General features: G+C 28.8%; 1 protein-coding gene across 1 annotated transcript; it reads left to right on the top strand.

The window, feature by feature from the left end:
• The first annotated feature begins 271 nt into the window (after positions 1–271).
• On the top strand, positions 272–6,157 carry LOC118064789 (uncharacterized). The gene is made up of 5 exons (XM_035079658.1): positions 272–307; positions 349–432; positions 2,561–2,809; positions 2,991–4,997; positions 5,157–6,157. Exons 1-5 carry the CDS (start codon positions 272–274, stop codon positions 6,147–6,149), a joined length of 3,369 nt encoding a protein of 1,122 aa, XP_034935549.1. The 3' UTR covers positions 6,150–6,157.
• Positions 6,158–16,616: the final 10,459 nt, after the last annotated feature.

Below are 16,616 nucleotides of genomic sequence, written 5' to 3'. Positions count from 1 at the left end.
TAACTGAGAAAATTTTATCTAGAGAAAGTTTCAATAAATTATGGATATATTAAACTTTAAGTATAGTAATATAATTATTTAAAATAGTTTTAAATTTTATTTATGAGGTATATCTTAATAGAGAATTTGAAGAATTTTCTGTAGAATATTATTAGGTAGTTCACATTTATTATTTATATTTAACTTTTCGTATTATTTTTGAATTAAAAAAATAATAGCGCTATTAAATTTGCTTTAATTAATCAAAAATAAAATTATTTAAGTCATTGAAATGACAAGAGTTAATCTCTTGATGGAATTTACAACAGTAAATGAATGATTAAATGATAGCTATTTGGTTTATTTCAGGTTACACTTATTTTGGGAATATTGATCACATCGATTGCCACTACTCCATTAAACCACAATGAAAATCATAATGATAAGAACGACGTAAGTTATTTTTTATGATTCCTCTTGTTTATGAATTCGCAATGACGCATGATATTGGTTAATAATCAATAATTATCGAAAAGTGAATTACATTTTTTTTTAGATTAAAAAATTCAAATTATCATGCAATCATCGGCATGCATTTTGTGCAATATATTCTAGTATAAATAATTTTAATATTGAATAATCTTTATTCAAGAAGGCACGTAACTTTCTCTCTTTCTCTTTCGAATCATTGAAACTTGTATATTTCATCAGGATTATAAAGATGTACATGTTGAACGTAATAACATTTTGAGCATAGCAAAACATTACAATCGTGTAATATAACGTTAGTGGATACGAACGAGATTGTGCAGAACTAAAGTGTTTACTGCAACACTCTTACTCGAAGCAAATATATGTGTATATATTTGTTAAGTATGTATGTAGTGAGTGAAGAACCCATAGCCGGGAAAACGTGACAAGCGACTTAACTAGTGGAGCTACGCTTACTCAAGTGACTGAGATGTGAGTGAAATGCGCCTCGGTCCCTATCTCTTCTATTCTCTTGTCTTTCTCAGCACTATAGCAACGTATCAACTGATAGAGATAGTTATACTCATGAAAGCTAAACAAAGATGGAAATACAACCTGTTCATGTCTCCGAGCATTCTCGCCGATCAAATACACATGTACGACTTGGTGCATTACATGTTAGTACCATCACGCTCCAACAGCCAGTCTATAATCTAATTCATCTTAGTTAGTGACGTGGAAAGGTGCACCTGGGTCAACTCAACTACCAACAGTGGCTGGTGCCAGTAGGCAAAGACGGCTACAAGTAGATCTAGGTTACAGATTTCTATGCCTGAAGGTCGAGGGCATTCACAAATTTTTATTCATCTCGTTACTTTATGTCATTCTAACGTATTCTCTTTATTATTGTTGGAATTTTTCCTTTTTTTTTAATTATTACTTTTTTTTCAATTTACTCATCGAGGTCTAACTATTAGAATCATGGCATGGCTAATAAAATATTGTTGAAAAATTTTATAATTTTTTTTAATTGTTTTTAAAAAAAAAAATGAACTAAACAATTTTTTTTATTTACTGTTTTTTGCGAAATCTATTTGTTCCGTCTGATTCTACGGGGAAAAATATGAAGAAATCACTAGTTACAATGTTTATTTTTAATTTTCTAATATGAAAAAAAAATTATTAAAAAAAATCGTTATCGATGAAGAAAAATTTAAATAACCTAGAATTTTACAGAAATTCCTGAAACAAATTCAACTTTATGATAAAATATAAATATATATGATTATTACCATGTAAATAAGATAGTAATGATTCAATCTTTATTTTATGTTGTAGAAAGGAAGTTAGGTAATCAATAACAACTATGAAAATTGAACACAATATTTGATGTATTGAAAACTAAAAATAAAAAATCTCTAATGATTTTAAATGGTCAAAAACCGAAATACTTGATAGTTATAATTGTATTATAATATTGTTAGAAACAGTTGTCTGAAAATACAGAACATTTTGAGTGTAATTAATATATATGTATATATATATATAGATATACCTTTGAATTAATTGGCATGAAATTTAGAAACAAGTTGAATTAAAATGTTGTTCAAATTGAAGTTGATTTTAGTACTGAATTTTGGCGAACTATTTTAGTTAATTTTGAGACTTGTGGGCTAGTAAAATCGTTCTCAGAATTGACATGGTTAACCACAAAGTTTCAATTAAAACCATTTGGTGACGCAAGAACGAGAATAGTAATTAAATTCTGAATGGTAATTTACACCGAATGGAAGAAAAATTATCTGAAAAGAATATCGATTCCTATTTATATATAGATATACATATATCTTTCATTAATTAGTACTAACAAGAGAAATATTTCAAATGAGAATTTTCAATCATTAAATTATTATAATAAATTTAATTTCACAGCCATTAATTATTAAAAAATGTTCATTTTTTATCTACTCAAATCAAATGTTAAATATAATACAATAATTTAAATAAAATGAATAATCAATGTTCTAAAATTAAGTTTAAATATTTTTAACACTATTTACATACAATTTGATTAAAAAATAATGCATAAATTATTTGTTCTTATTTACAGAGAAATTTAAATTATCAATATGAATATGCAGTTGATGATAGTAGTGGGCAAATTCACGGAAAAGTTGAAACGAGATCTGGTGAATTGGCTAGCGGTCGATACTTTATAAACGACGACCAATCATCGACGGATGTGAAATATTTTGCTGATGAATGGGGCTATCATCCCTGGGTGAAATACCGCGCCTCAAGCGAACCGGGTACAGCAAACACACACTTAACTTTTGATACCGATGGAACACAAATACCGGTAAATAATACTAACATCGTTAGTGTATAAAATTTATTTTAAATTCAATTTATTTCTTTTTTTTTTTATTCTGTAAATAAGTGACGTAAAGAATATTCCATTATTTTTATTTTTCATTTTATTTATTTACATGTAAAACAATTAGGGAAGAGAGAAAAATTTATTTAATTAATTATTCTAGGATGAGGTCAATAAATCGACTGAACCAGTGCAAAATTTTGCAACTCAAGCGATAATGCCAATTAGTCAGATTGAAAATACGAGCAAAAAGTCACCGTCAGTCACAAATTTACCAACAAAAACTGAAGCTGCTGAATTTTCAGATATTCTAGAATTTTCACAGAAGACAATTAATAACCAAAATCAATTACAATCAGAAATTAAATCACCACCTATCAATGATTCAATTCAATTTGTCGAAACATTAACCAATAAAATCAGTTCTAGTGATCAAATAAATGTAACTTCTCCTCCACCTTTAGAGGAGGAGCTTTTGAATGAAAATACTGGTAATTTTGGTCAACGACTAATTGAACGTTTCCATGACACCAATATGATACAGAAATTTAATAATAATTATGAAGATAGTGCAGAATCTTCACAATCACTTGTCTACGTTTCAGAAAAAGACGATCCAAAAGTCCATCAAAAAATCTCAACGAATATAAAAGCTTCAAATGACAATTATAAAAGTGCTCTTGCGAATTTTCAAGCCAATCTTGAATCACTTCAAAAATCTTCTGTAGATTTGAATGAATCAGATGATATTCAAGAACAGACTCGAGAGGTATTGGATTTTCCAATGATGAACAATGATAAAAATAATACTATTCAATCTGCTATTGAACTTGAGGGAGAATCTTTAGAAGCTATATCAACAGGATCAAATTTAGCTAAATTTTCGAAACCTATTGTTGTTGTTGATAATGTGAATACAGAGAAATTCGAATACAGCACAACACTACCATGTGATGATGAAGATACTGAATCAATACCATTACTTGATGTAAACAATCAAGACATATTAGGTGACATGATATATTCTATACCCACAATACCAGAATCTGAAAATCCAAATCATATAGCAATATCTTCAGTGGTATTGAAGCCTATGCAAGCAGAAGTCGCTATGATTAATTCAGAAAAAAGTCACCTTGAAGGAGACGAAATGTCGTTAACAGAAGCTATCAATGAAAGTGGATTTGACGACTCGACAGATGGAAGTCAAGCATTAAAGCAAATCGGAGTTACGAAAATGTCTGTAGAAGGAACTCACAAGGAAATAAATCCTGTAGTTGGTGGTGATAAATTGGAAAAATTGACAAGTGTCATGCCTACATCTGTCACAGATCAAGAAGTCGAAATTCAAAAGTCACTAGAAGTATATCATAGTGCACCCGTCCATGAAATACATTATCCAGCTCAAATAACGTCTCAGGTAACTTCCATCGATCAGCAAGTTGAAAAATATCTGACTACACAGAAGCACACGAATACAAAACAGGTACCATTCAACAATGAGAACGTAAAGTCACAAACACAAATCGATCTTGCTAGCAGTAACAGCAATAATTTTGAATATATATCGATTGAGAGTCAGCCTTTAATGCTTTTACAAGAGTATCAAACTGTTCCCAATAGTAACAATCCTTCTTATGTCTCAGCTGTAGAACAAAAAGTCAACGTTAACAATCTTCCACCAGAGAATTCCCAACGTCTCGTTCAAAATTACGTAGCACACGAAGATCCTCAACGTACCAAAGTACCTCAAGAGAATCTAACTAAAGACGAGAATTTCTTCTTCAAGTCACGAATAAATGGGCAGATACCGTCACCCATGTTTGAAAAGTTGTCTCACGCATTTGTAACAGATCCATGGAATAGAATAAATGACAAATCAATCAACCAAAATGTTCAAGTCTCAACAGGTCAAGTGCAATCGCAAACACAATCAAATATCTCAAGAATTCCTGGTGAGTTTACTAATGTTGTTCAACGTCTTGAAACTGATCAGTTAAACTACCATGATGAGAATCAATATCATCAACAAACGAACATCAATGAGTTTGAAATTGGATCGAAACTTAATTATCCTAAATCACATATTAATTTGACGCGCCAACAAATTCCAATTTATACTGATCAGCTATATGCGGAAAGTACGAAAATTGTTGATAATACTATTCCAGTAATAAACGCCCAATCAACATCAAAATCACTTGGAAATAAAAATCATTCTATCAATAAATATACACCGAATGCCTATGGATTAAAAGCAGGAGCCAATAATTATAATTATAATACGAATAATAAAAATAATTTTATTACTAATATAAATCATCAACAGTTACCTATTTACTTTATGGATAAATTGTCTGAAAATCTATTTAAACAACCATCAAGTTTACATTTGATGCATCCAGAAGAACAAGTGTCAGCTTTCCAAGCCTATCCAGTTACAGTGAAAAAGATAATGGAGAAGAAAATGCCTTCGTCTATTCAAAAGTTTTCATCTCAATCTTATCCTATCCACATACTTCAACAATATGTCAAAGAAAAGTTTATTGAGAAACCTCTTCAAGTTCCATCAGAAAAGAAAATCCAAATTCCAGTACCATATTCACTTGGTAATCCACTAAAAATTTCACATTCTCCTGGACAGCTAATCTACCCTGAAAAATCAGCACATCTACCATACAGTGGATCTCAAATAATGCATCCAACATATGCTGTATACAAACAACTTGAAATAAATTCTCTTGATCAAAACAATCATGACAATGATACTTTTACTATAACTAAAAGTAATAGCTTTGAACAGCATAATAAACCATATTTGTACAGTGGTGATTCAATTAGTCCATCAGTGTCTATTCGATCTGGATCAAACATTAAATATGGTTTATTAAATCAAATTCCCATTAATAAACAAGCAGTTTTTAATTATCATGTTTACCCAAAAAAATCCCACATAAACCAAATGTCTCTTTCGACACATCCTAAAATGATTGATCATCCAGCTTTATTATATCAATATCACATGATGCATCCAACCAATGAAAAACAAAACCATCAAAATGTACAAATTGTGAGATCTGTATCACTACTACCCCAAGTTTTAAAACATTATCAACAGAATCAAGCTTTACATCCGGTTCATCAAGAACTCCTTCCCAACATACCATCTATTTCTTCTTCAAGACGAGTAAGAAAGCCGGAAGCCCATTTTCCCAGTCAGACGGGAATTTTCAGGCAATCAAAAATGGAATACGGATTTAAACCACCAATTGTACCTTCTATTCAATATGATGAAGAAACAGCCACCAAAGTGGAAAATTAATATTTTATATTTTTAGTGAAATTCACTTATCATAACGAAATTAATCATAAGCTTAAAAGATCATATATTCTTCTCATTGATTCATCAAACATTGATCACTTTTAAGATAACAAACTAAAGACTAAACTAGAATTAAATTATTTTTATACTTTTATATCTTCGCCATTTCATCTTTGTTATTCATGTTATTATTTTAAGATTATTTTCTAGATAACTGAAATTAGATTGTAAATTATCATGTTATGAGATATTTATTAAATTATTCGGAATAAATAGTAAGAATGTTTGTTTTTTTTTTAGAATAAAAATATAAAGTTTTTACAAAATTTTTAAATCACTTTTATGCAGACAAATTAAAAGTAGTTAATCCCTTCCGGCAAATTTTCAAATGCATCCACTAAGAAGATTACAATTCCAGTCAGGATCAAGTTTTTTTTCTTTTTTTCTTTCTATGGAGAAAAAGAAGATGGAAAAATAGTAAAAGCCAACGAGCACTTCGATAAAGTCGAGACTGAAGAAAAGAGCCAAGTTAGAAAACAATAATACGAGGTCAACTTATAAGAGTACTAATTCAATATTATCTTTAATTGTTAACTCGATTCACGTGATATAAAGTCTAGGATTCAAGTATATCTATCTGAGTGTAGAGCACATAAAAATAAACGGACGATAAGAAATATACCATCCTCAACGCCATGATTTTTCCGTACTGAAAGAAAGTTTACTCGCCACCTCTTATGTTGAAATCAATAACTTTACTTAAAACTTTTCGTTGATATTAAACACCAAAAGATATTAAATTTTATTTATAATCTTGGGATAATAATTTTACTGTTATAAAATATTTTAATACAAATTATGAATACAATGAAAAAGTAAAATATTTAATGTTTAACTTTTTTGAAGTTATCATTTAATTTGTAATCTAAATATGCTTTTATAATAATTCTTATAAAAATAAAGAGTAAAATTTGTAAGGTAGAATTATGTAGATAAATGTAATTAAAACTTAAAGTCAAACTTTATTTTACATTTTTACAAAATTCAATTTGTAAGTAAATATTAAATATTATCTTATTCCGATTTCATTTTAAGGTACTCTTTAATAATTCACTAATAATAATGAGGAAATCGGTAAAATGTAAATGAAGGAACGTTAATGCTTTCAATAACTGCAGTCTGCTGAAAAGTCATTTTACAAACCTCGTTCAATCTTGATAATGTACTTACTAAAGTCGAGAAGAAACAACATTAAGTTTTTTTTTATTGGATGCACTTTTTCTCTTAAACAAGAATTTGTAATTCAATGTTTGATTTGTTGGAAAAAAAAATGTCATCAATAATTACATCAATATCAAGCTGATTTACTTAACCTGGCAGAATGTCTGACGTAAGGTAAAGTTTACTACTTGATAATAGGCTAGAATTTTTATTATCATTTAATTTAGAAAAATGTATATAACACTAAAGTGATATATAAATGAAATTTATTTAGATACATCAATGAGAAAATTTCGTACGAGTAAGTTGTACTAAGTAGTTTTAAAACCTCAAAGGAACAAGTAGATTGGTTAAGTGCCATTACATTTATGAATTATTCAAGCATGTAGTTTATTTGTTTCATGCACATTTTCAATTCAATTAATAACGAAAGTTCAGAACAAATTATTTGTCTAAATTTTCGTTGTTGTAATTTCAAATAGAGGGATGTTGTATCAATTATTAGCTTTTAAAGTTATGCTGTATTTCTTATTATTAAAATAATGAATATTTCATAGATTATTTATTGAAAATAATTTTAATATCATTGAGTACAATATTAATGATGAAATTCAATTGACTTGTAATTTTGTCATATTTTTACGTTTTGAAACATTTGAAAGCATATTAGAAGGTTTAAAAGTTCATGGACGTACGGACAAATGTACGTACGTATGTGAGATGTTTTTTCTTTTCTGATATCTTGAAAACCACTGAAGATATTGACTCCAAATTAATTTTATTTGGAAGATAATACAATAAAGAAAATCTAAGAGGAGTTTGAACAAGTCCGGTTCAGCTGTTTTTTTTTTATAACAAAAAAAACTGTAAAATAAATGGAGTAAAAAGCAATAGAAAATTAACTTTACTTATTTTTTATGATAAGAATTTTTGAGAAATTTGTTTAATATCGATGAAATATTTTTATTGATCACTTTATAACCTAGAACGATTGTATATTATTTATAAAAAATTTCATTTGTTATAAACAATTTAAAAAAATAATTATAAATGGTCAATGGGAATGGGAAGTTGGTCGAGTAAGCACAAAATGCATCCAGACCCATTTTTTGTATTAATTAATTTTTCAAGTCAATTAAAACAACTCATTGTACTTAAAAAAATTTTATGAGCTTTTAAATCTACACAGAATCTTCTAAAGTTATTCTGCACACCATTCTAATATAATAAGAGATGCTACAAGGAAGGATTAAAAGTACATTAAACATGATCTCAGTATAACTATAGTATTAGGTGATTCCACAAATGATCAGTAGACTACGGTTAACCCCAGCAAATAAAGATAAAACCAAGAGTCAAGCGTATAATATACTAAGTTAAAAATAAAACGAAATGAAAAGAAAGACACTGTGTCGCCCTCGGCACATTTTTTATCGGCCGCGGGTTTGCGTGTCCTACTGTTTATTACGCCTCGGTGAATTAAGTCCGGAAAGTCCAACATACGCGCTGACCTTAGGAAAACGTGCAAAATAAAAATAAAATATAAACAACTTTAATCGGATAACGAGCTTGTATAGAGAAAAATGAATTAACTACAAGCTGAAAGATCATAAAATAGAATGTTGTCTACTTTACGAAAAACTTTTAGTAGTTGTGAAATTCTGATAACATATTAATAAAGTACCAAATTGTGAAAGTAGTAAATTTTCAAGATAACACAATATTCTGATCATGAATTAGCTGCGCTGTAAAAATTATAATTTACAATAACCAGTCTAAAGACAATATGTCATTTATTGATAATTAATTTATGTTTTCGATTTTACATGGCTATCATTAAATTGAATATTATGTGCGTGTGTGTGATTATTTAAATAATGTCAAAGATAAATGTTTGGAAAAATTGATCAAAGGAATAATTTATTGTACGTTATGTTTGAAATGATTGCGAGAAATAATAGAATTACGTTAATAACCTATTAAATAAACATCCGTGTTATCTTGTGTAACATATGTAATACAGGATATACGATGGATCCATATCTACGCGCAAACTCATTGTAAATATTGTCATTTAATGGCATGATTATGATTATTGTTTATCTACCGTTGAATGATCCACAATCATTATCATTTCATAATAATAAATTACGAATTATAAATAGATAAATAATGTGTTTTTGAGGTAATTTTAGTGATTTAAAATAAACTCATGGAAATGTTGATGGAATTAAATTATTGTTCGTTTATTTTAATGAATGGATAAGTCTTTGAAAACATACATATTCTGATAACAAGAATTGGAAATATTTGCGACAGAATATTTTATTCAATTTAACGAAATTTAGGAAAACCACATGGAATATAATCTCAGGATCTGTCAAAGTATTCATAAGCATCAGAAATGATAAAATAAATTCTCCCTGAATGTTGCAAACCTCCCCCATTAATTTCATTTACCCTTTTACTAACGAAAAGCAATTGATGTAATTTTAAAGGCCCTTGACTAAACCATTCTGAATTTTTTTAAAATAATTTTTTTACAATTAATTATTTTTTTCGTTCAAAATAATCAAGCATCATGAAAAGTATTTTTTTAATAAATTATTTTAATTAACCGTCAAAACTTAATTTATAAAAATTGAAAAAAAATATTACTAGTTCACAATAAATTTTTTTTCAATATACATCAAATACATTCTATAGAATTTTTATGAAAATTATTCAATGCTATTCATGAAGCTATAACGTTTTATTAATATTGTTTATTAACAAAAAAGTGAACAAAAAAATTAAAATAAAGTGATGTAATTTAAATATTTATTTTAGTCATTTATAGCTATTACGTAATATAATGAATTAAATTCAAAATTCTAATGTTATTAATTGAAAAAAATATTATTTATTCACAATAAATAAATTTTTCAGTGTGGTAAATTAAATCAAAATTTGATATGAAATTAGTTGGTACTTGAGATCCAAAAGTGGAGCATATTTTACTTCGTTTTATATTAAGGTTTTATATAGGAGTTGATTTTATAAAACCTACAGTACTATCTTTAGCTCCTTGAAGAGATTTCAATTTGCTCCAAAGTGGTAAAGTAGCAGTTGTAGGCGCAGCAGTAATAAAGTAGGAAGTCAATTTTTTTTTTCTTACAGAATATTAATGGTTCAAAATTTACAATTTAATGAGTAATGTAAAATAATACGGCCGGTATAGTCATTTATATATAACGAAGAAGTTTCTTATTCTATATTTCTGCTGTTATTTCTTCGTCTCTCTATTCTGCTAGTGAAATATTCATGATGGCAAATGAAGCAGGGTGTGAAAAACAATGTCCGAAAACTTATCATTTACATATACAAAATGTATTTTAACGGATGCATTCGTATTCATTTCGTCCAAGTATTACCATTGCAAATAGAATAAACACAGAAATTTATAAATATTAATAAAGGTTTTTTTTTTTACTTTTTTATTAGCTATAAATTACTTCTTTTCATTCTTCTTATTTGTACTTAAACATATCATATTTACTTCATAAATTTACACAATGCGATAAAATGAAATTCCTCTTTTTATTTTCCATCTATTTTTATTCCTATAGTTAAAAGATATATTTCTTTATTTTCTTACCTGTCAATCTTCCAGTCAATTTATGTGAAAAAAAATAACGTGAAGACGGAAACGACGACCAGTAATACGACAGGCATAATATATCTAAATGGATGAATTGAACGTGCAAGTGACAGTTTACAAGACAAGTAATTAAAGAAAAAAAAATCATTGTTAAAGTCAAATAAAAAATTCATCAAAGAATATATTTTCTTTTTTTTTACAATTTCGCGTGATTAAATATCAAAAGAGTTGATTTATTTGCTTAATGATGATAAAAATTCTCTTAAAATAATGGAAAATAAATTTTCTTAATTATTCTTATTCGAGATTAAATGGGGAATTTTTTTGTGGTTCTTATCAAATAGTAGAACTCGAGAGGAATTACTCAGCAATCTATAAAATAAATTGATCGTGAATTTTTCTGATTTAGCTCATTATAAATGTTCATTTAACCATATAATAACAATTATTATTATTATGATCTTCTTAAAGTTTATCTGTTATATAAGATTATAGATTTTTATTAATGTAAAAAATGATAATCAAATAATTCCCCTTAAGGATTTGAAAAACTGAATATTTCCGGTAAATTAACGGTCACATATTTTTATTGGACTTTTACTGGATAAATACAATTTTATTGTGCAATTTTTTAATTGATATATAATTTATTTGAGTTTTCAGAAAGCTTGAAGGATCTTTGAAGATGTCAATGATGTATGTATTATTAAAAGCAACGTAGTATTGAATCTATCTGATCGAGAAATAAATTAAAATTTGATTTTAAGTGACCGTATCTGTAGACTATGTTCGCGTTTGTTGTAAAATATCCTTCTAATCAGCTCTTCTCTAACGAAGGTTTAAAACTAACTTAGCCCTGTCTGAGTACGCATCTGGAATATGCAAAGTACTGTAAAGCACGAATTAAAATAATTCAATGAATTTGATCATTGGTTATACATACCGACATTCATCTGTAATCATTAATTGAAAAGACGAGAGAGCTCTAGCTTCATTAGAACTTTGAAATGAAAAAGAGAATGGATTCTGCGCATTAACATCATTTAATGTCAAAGGCTAATTCCGAGGGGGAGAAAAAAATTTTGCACTAGACTTGTGTAAAATGCATTGAAAAATCCTGAGTGAAAAAGACATTAACGACATCTACCTCTCTCATCATCTACAATAACATGAACCACACCACCAGATCTACCTTTTATCGACTTTTTTCGTGTCACTCTTAAAGAGGATATTCCATCATGATGAAATAATATACAAAAAAACACTATGTTCAACACTACTGTGATTTTTATTGAAAAGTATACAGTCCAGTAACTTTCGAAACTACATCAGACTAATGTTGTCACAAGAGGACTTGTTGGAGTATTCTCGAAAATTTCCTTGCATCTTAGTAACTTAACAAGAGCCTTACGAATATTCAAAATAACTCAACGAGCAACATGAAAATCAATTCACCAAGCATTCAACTATTCTAGTACAAGCCAGCTTTAACAACCCCTATCAAACTTTTGATTAAGGGAAATTATGCACCTGAGTAAATGGAATATCATCATTGATTTCAATATCAACCAACACAATCAGTTGGTAATCAATATTTGCTTACTTTCAAGTAATATTTTTTTCAATTTATAAAATCAAAATTTTGAAAAGTCACAATGAAATATTTTCTCGGAATTGACATTCTTATTGATTCAATTCTGATGATTACTTTAAATAATTCATTGGACAAAATACACGTTTATTATGCACGAATATTTTGAATAAAATATCAAGTTTGAGGGAAAGTAATTAAACGATATTTAGTATGATGTAGTATTCTAAAAGTACATACAATGTGCCAAATACTAGGACCCAATTCTAAAGCTGTTTGTTATTATATTTAGAGATGATTTAACAATCATTATTTTTCATGAATATTTGTCTGTTAAAACCTTTATACGCAAATTACATAGAAATACGTACCTATGTAATATGATAAAATGTTCATGATATTCAAGTGTATGACAGTTGATAGTCATCCCAATGAGATTTGTCGACAAAGCTAAAATATTGCCAACACCTTTTGTACTTTTTGACTGGAGAATTAAGTAAATCCTTGGAGATGACTAAAATGAAAAAACATGAGAACCTTGTATTTAACGTTAGTGACATTATTGAAGTAAGTGAGACTAGTAGCATAGAGAGAAGACTTCTCTTTTATAAGGTCTATCTTTGTGAGTTTCATATCTAGTGGCTTTTGTTTTAGCTTTTGAACTTATCGTCATTCCATTAATATTTCATTCATCTTTTGTACTTATTTATATGAACATAACAGTCAGAGTTAAAATTATTTTTTAAATGAGATACTTTCGAAAACTTGATGAATTATTGGTGTAAATTATTAAAATTAACTGATATTTAATAGTACTTATTGTTTTTTTTTTTGTGTATCTACAGATGATTTGAAATTTTGATTGGTGTTGAAAGAATGTTCTTTGTGAGAATCGATCAAGCACAAAGACGCATGCTCAAGAATGGTTTAACTTACAATCCAAGAGCTTTCGTGTCTAGAAACGCAAAGCAACGGGTGACGTGAAGCAAGAGTTAGCGCATAGAATCTCCGGTGTATGGCTGGCTTGGCCACCCGTTGCAACATCGTCGACCCACTTAACGTTATCCAACTTTGCTGATCCGACAAGAACATATGCGCACCGGATTTGGCACGAAACTCGGCTAGAAATTATTCAATGAATTGCACTTTGTGCCACTCGACCCTCATCACGAGACTTGTTGTCATATGTCTTTCTAGCTTGTCCAGATACTTATTACACTAATTAAAAGTTTTTTTTATTCTTAATTATTATGCATCATTTCATCTAATACTTATTTATTATAAATCTATCAACCCAGGTGAAAATAAAAAAATAAACTAGAAATAGACTGATTTTTTAGTGTTAGAAAATAGTTGGAAATTTAACTTAAGGATGCATATATTTTAAATTGAAGCTTTAAAAGTAAAATTTATAAAAGTGCTATACATTTTCAAAGTAGATTGAGGTAGTGAATAAGAGACAGAAAGTGATGAACGAATAAAATATTTAAAATGATTGGAAAATGGATGAAAACTTAAACAAAATCTGACTGAAATATATTAAGAATAAGTATGTGAAACTTACTTTTAATAATTAAATCTAAAATAATAATTTGTATTCCAAACGGTATTCCTTTTAATTTCACAAATATTATCACAATTAATCATTTAAAATTACTTGTCACTAGCAACAATTTAATACGTCTTTATAATTCGATTGCTTCAGCTAAAGTATTATTTTAATATATTTATTTTTAATATTCTTTTTCATTTGTAATGAAATATTTTTGCGAACAATGCTTTTGACGTTTTATGTTTCTTTGCATACTAAATTTCATCTAAAGCATTATTAAACGCAATATTAATTGATTAAATATAATGAGAAATATTTTTTGAAATAAATTCAATAATTAATAATAAATTTTGAAATTTAACATTTTAAATAAAGACTGTATGAGGGCGTAGTGGTATATGATGTAACCGAATGATATGGTCAAGTACGATATGGACAGTGGAATAATTTAATGCAGACGTGTCTTATCACTTTCAATTCAACAGAGAGTCAGAGGGTAAATTTGCTGCCTCGAGAAAGATTCCAAATGACGCTGTAACTGCAAAAAGATCTGAAGACACTCTCACAAGAAATTTTATGCACATTAATGAAGTGCAAAGAAGCAAAGAGGAAGGAGAGCATAAGTGAGAGAAAGGATAAAAAGAGGTGAAGAGGTGTCTTTCGTAATTTACACAGCGTGAGAAAAGCGGACATGAATGTAGGAATTCTCTCTACTTACGCGCGGGCATTTCGCAAAACTTACCTTCCCTCTCAATTATTATATACTATTGAAATATTAGAGAAGCTGTTCATCCGCGTTCTCATGCAACCAATATGTATCAAGACGTACATTTGGTGAGGAAAAAATGACCGAGAAACTAACAGGTTGTGTGTATGTTATACACTCATCATCTGAAGACACTAGCAAGTTTAAATTTCCCTCAATATATGCATAATCCACTTTTCTTCCGAGATGAATGATTACTGCTGCAGTTCTGGTGAGGCTCACCAGTAGATTCACCAGAAATTGTTATGAAACGTCATTTTGCACACTACACGCTATCCTCCGTAACTAGAGAAATCAGTTAACAGATGCCTCGCGTGCAAAGTACCTAAGTGGTCGACTCGCGAGTCAGTCTACCTCAAACATTATACTCACGTTCCGCCCCTTCTTGTCCAATATACAATGCAAACATGCTTTATTAATCCGTAGTGAACCGAGCCAATTTACAAGAGGCTCTGCGATTACGGAAATTAATTAGGCCACACAGTCCGCCTTGAACAGTTATTATTATCAGTTAAACACATTTGTAGAATTGTCTGGGAGTGGTAACGCGCACGCCCGGAACTTGGGCAATTTGTAAAGTGCCAGACTTGCACTTGGAAAACTTTTAATGGACTGACACATCCGAGATGCAATCGTGTTTGTTCTTTGGCTTCCAACTTTATAACGTGGCTTGTCACGTGACCTCCTGTCTATGTCAAACTTCCATATGTCAATCCACCAACTAATCATTTTCACCAGCTCCACAATGGATAAAAAATAAATATCCAGTCGACTGTTTCAATCAAAACGATCATACCAATAATTCATTACAATACATTCATGCAATTGTTTCATTGTTGAACTCACAATAATACTTTGTGTAAAAAGTTGCGTGCTTCATTTCATTTACACCTATTATATTGTTTAAACGGCCTACTTTTATTATTATCATGAATAATGCAGTCGAGTGTTATAATTACTCTGTAATAATGTACAACAAATTCAAGAATTAAAGCAGTTTGGCATTGACTGGCTCACAGTTGACAATCCTTTTTTTTTTAATCGATCTGATTATATTTCTTCTAGTTAAGACAGAAAAAAAAAGATTGTTCTACGATATTATTTAAGGGAAATAATTACTTAAAGTCATACAAAAATACACGAACTCTTATGACTATCTTTATTCAATTTTACCGGAAGTTGATGATTTGTTAAAAATTGACGCAGTTAATTCTCATTAAAAACATCTTAATATCATAAATAGATAAAAATAACTTTAAAAAAGTAATAGAAATCTATAAAAACTTACCGGCATACTTAATAATTTTTTGTAAAGCATGAAACTTTTTTTAGAACTGAAAAACACTAAAGAACACAAATAATATAACCTATAAAAAAATTCCCATCATATCGCGCAAATCGTGTTTTAAAAAACTGAACTTTATAAATTAAAGTTTTTCTTTTTTATTTTTTACTTAAAAAAAAAATCATTACTATTTTGATCACGAATATGTTGATGGTAAACTAATCTTAAATAGTTGCTGATCACAGCAAGACCTCAAATAAATATAATCGCAGTTTAAGTGTCAGATAAATTCGAGCAATTTTGCAAGTCAATAGTTTTGCGAATTATTTGACCCTCGAGAAGCATTCAAAGGTCAACTCTATTGGTACGGTGGTAAAGTTAAGGGAAAGAAAATCGTTTAGGAGCAAAGTTG

The sequence above is a fragment of the Chelonus insularis genome, unplaced genomic scaffold, assembly GCF_013357705.1.
Source record: "Chelonus insularis isolate UGA/USDA-ARS -01 unplaced genomic scaffold, ASM1335770v1 contig_24_pilon, whole genome shotgun sequence".
Lineage (NCBI taxonomy): Eukaryota > Metazoa > Arthropoda > Insecta > Hymenoptera > Braconidae > Chelonus > Chelonus insularis.
Note: the sequence above shows the minus strand (reverse complement) of the source record. Positions and strands in the feature narration are given on the sequence as shown.

What these genes read in the sequence shown, in the direction of transcription:
- LOC118064789 (XM_035079658.1), top strand. Translation starts at nt 272, where the DNA reads ATGACAAGAGTTAATCTCTTGATGGAATTTACAACA. An exon ending in TCTTGATGGAATTTACAACA is followed by an intron (nt 308 to 348) that starts GTAAATGAATGA and finishes GGTTTATTTCAG; the next exon opens with GTTACACTTATTTTGGGAAT. An exon ending in ATCATAATGATAAGAACGAC is followed by an intron (nt 433 to 2,560) that starts GTAAGTTATTTT and finishes TCTTATTTACAG; the next exon opens with AGAAATTTAAATTATCAATA.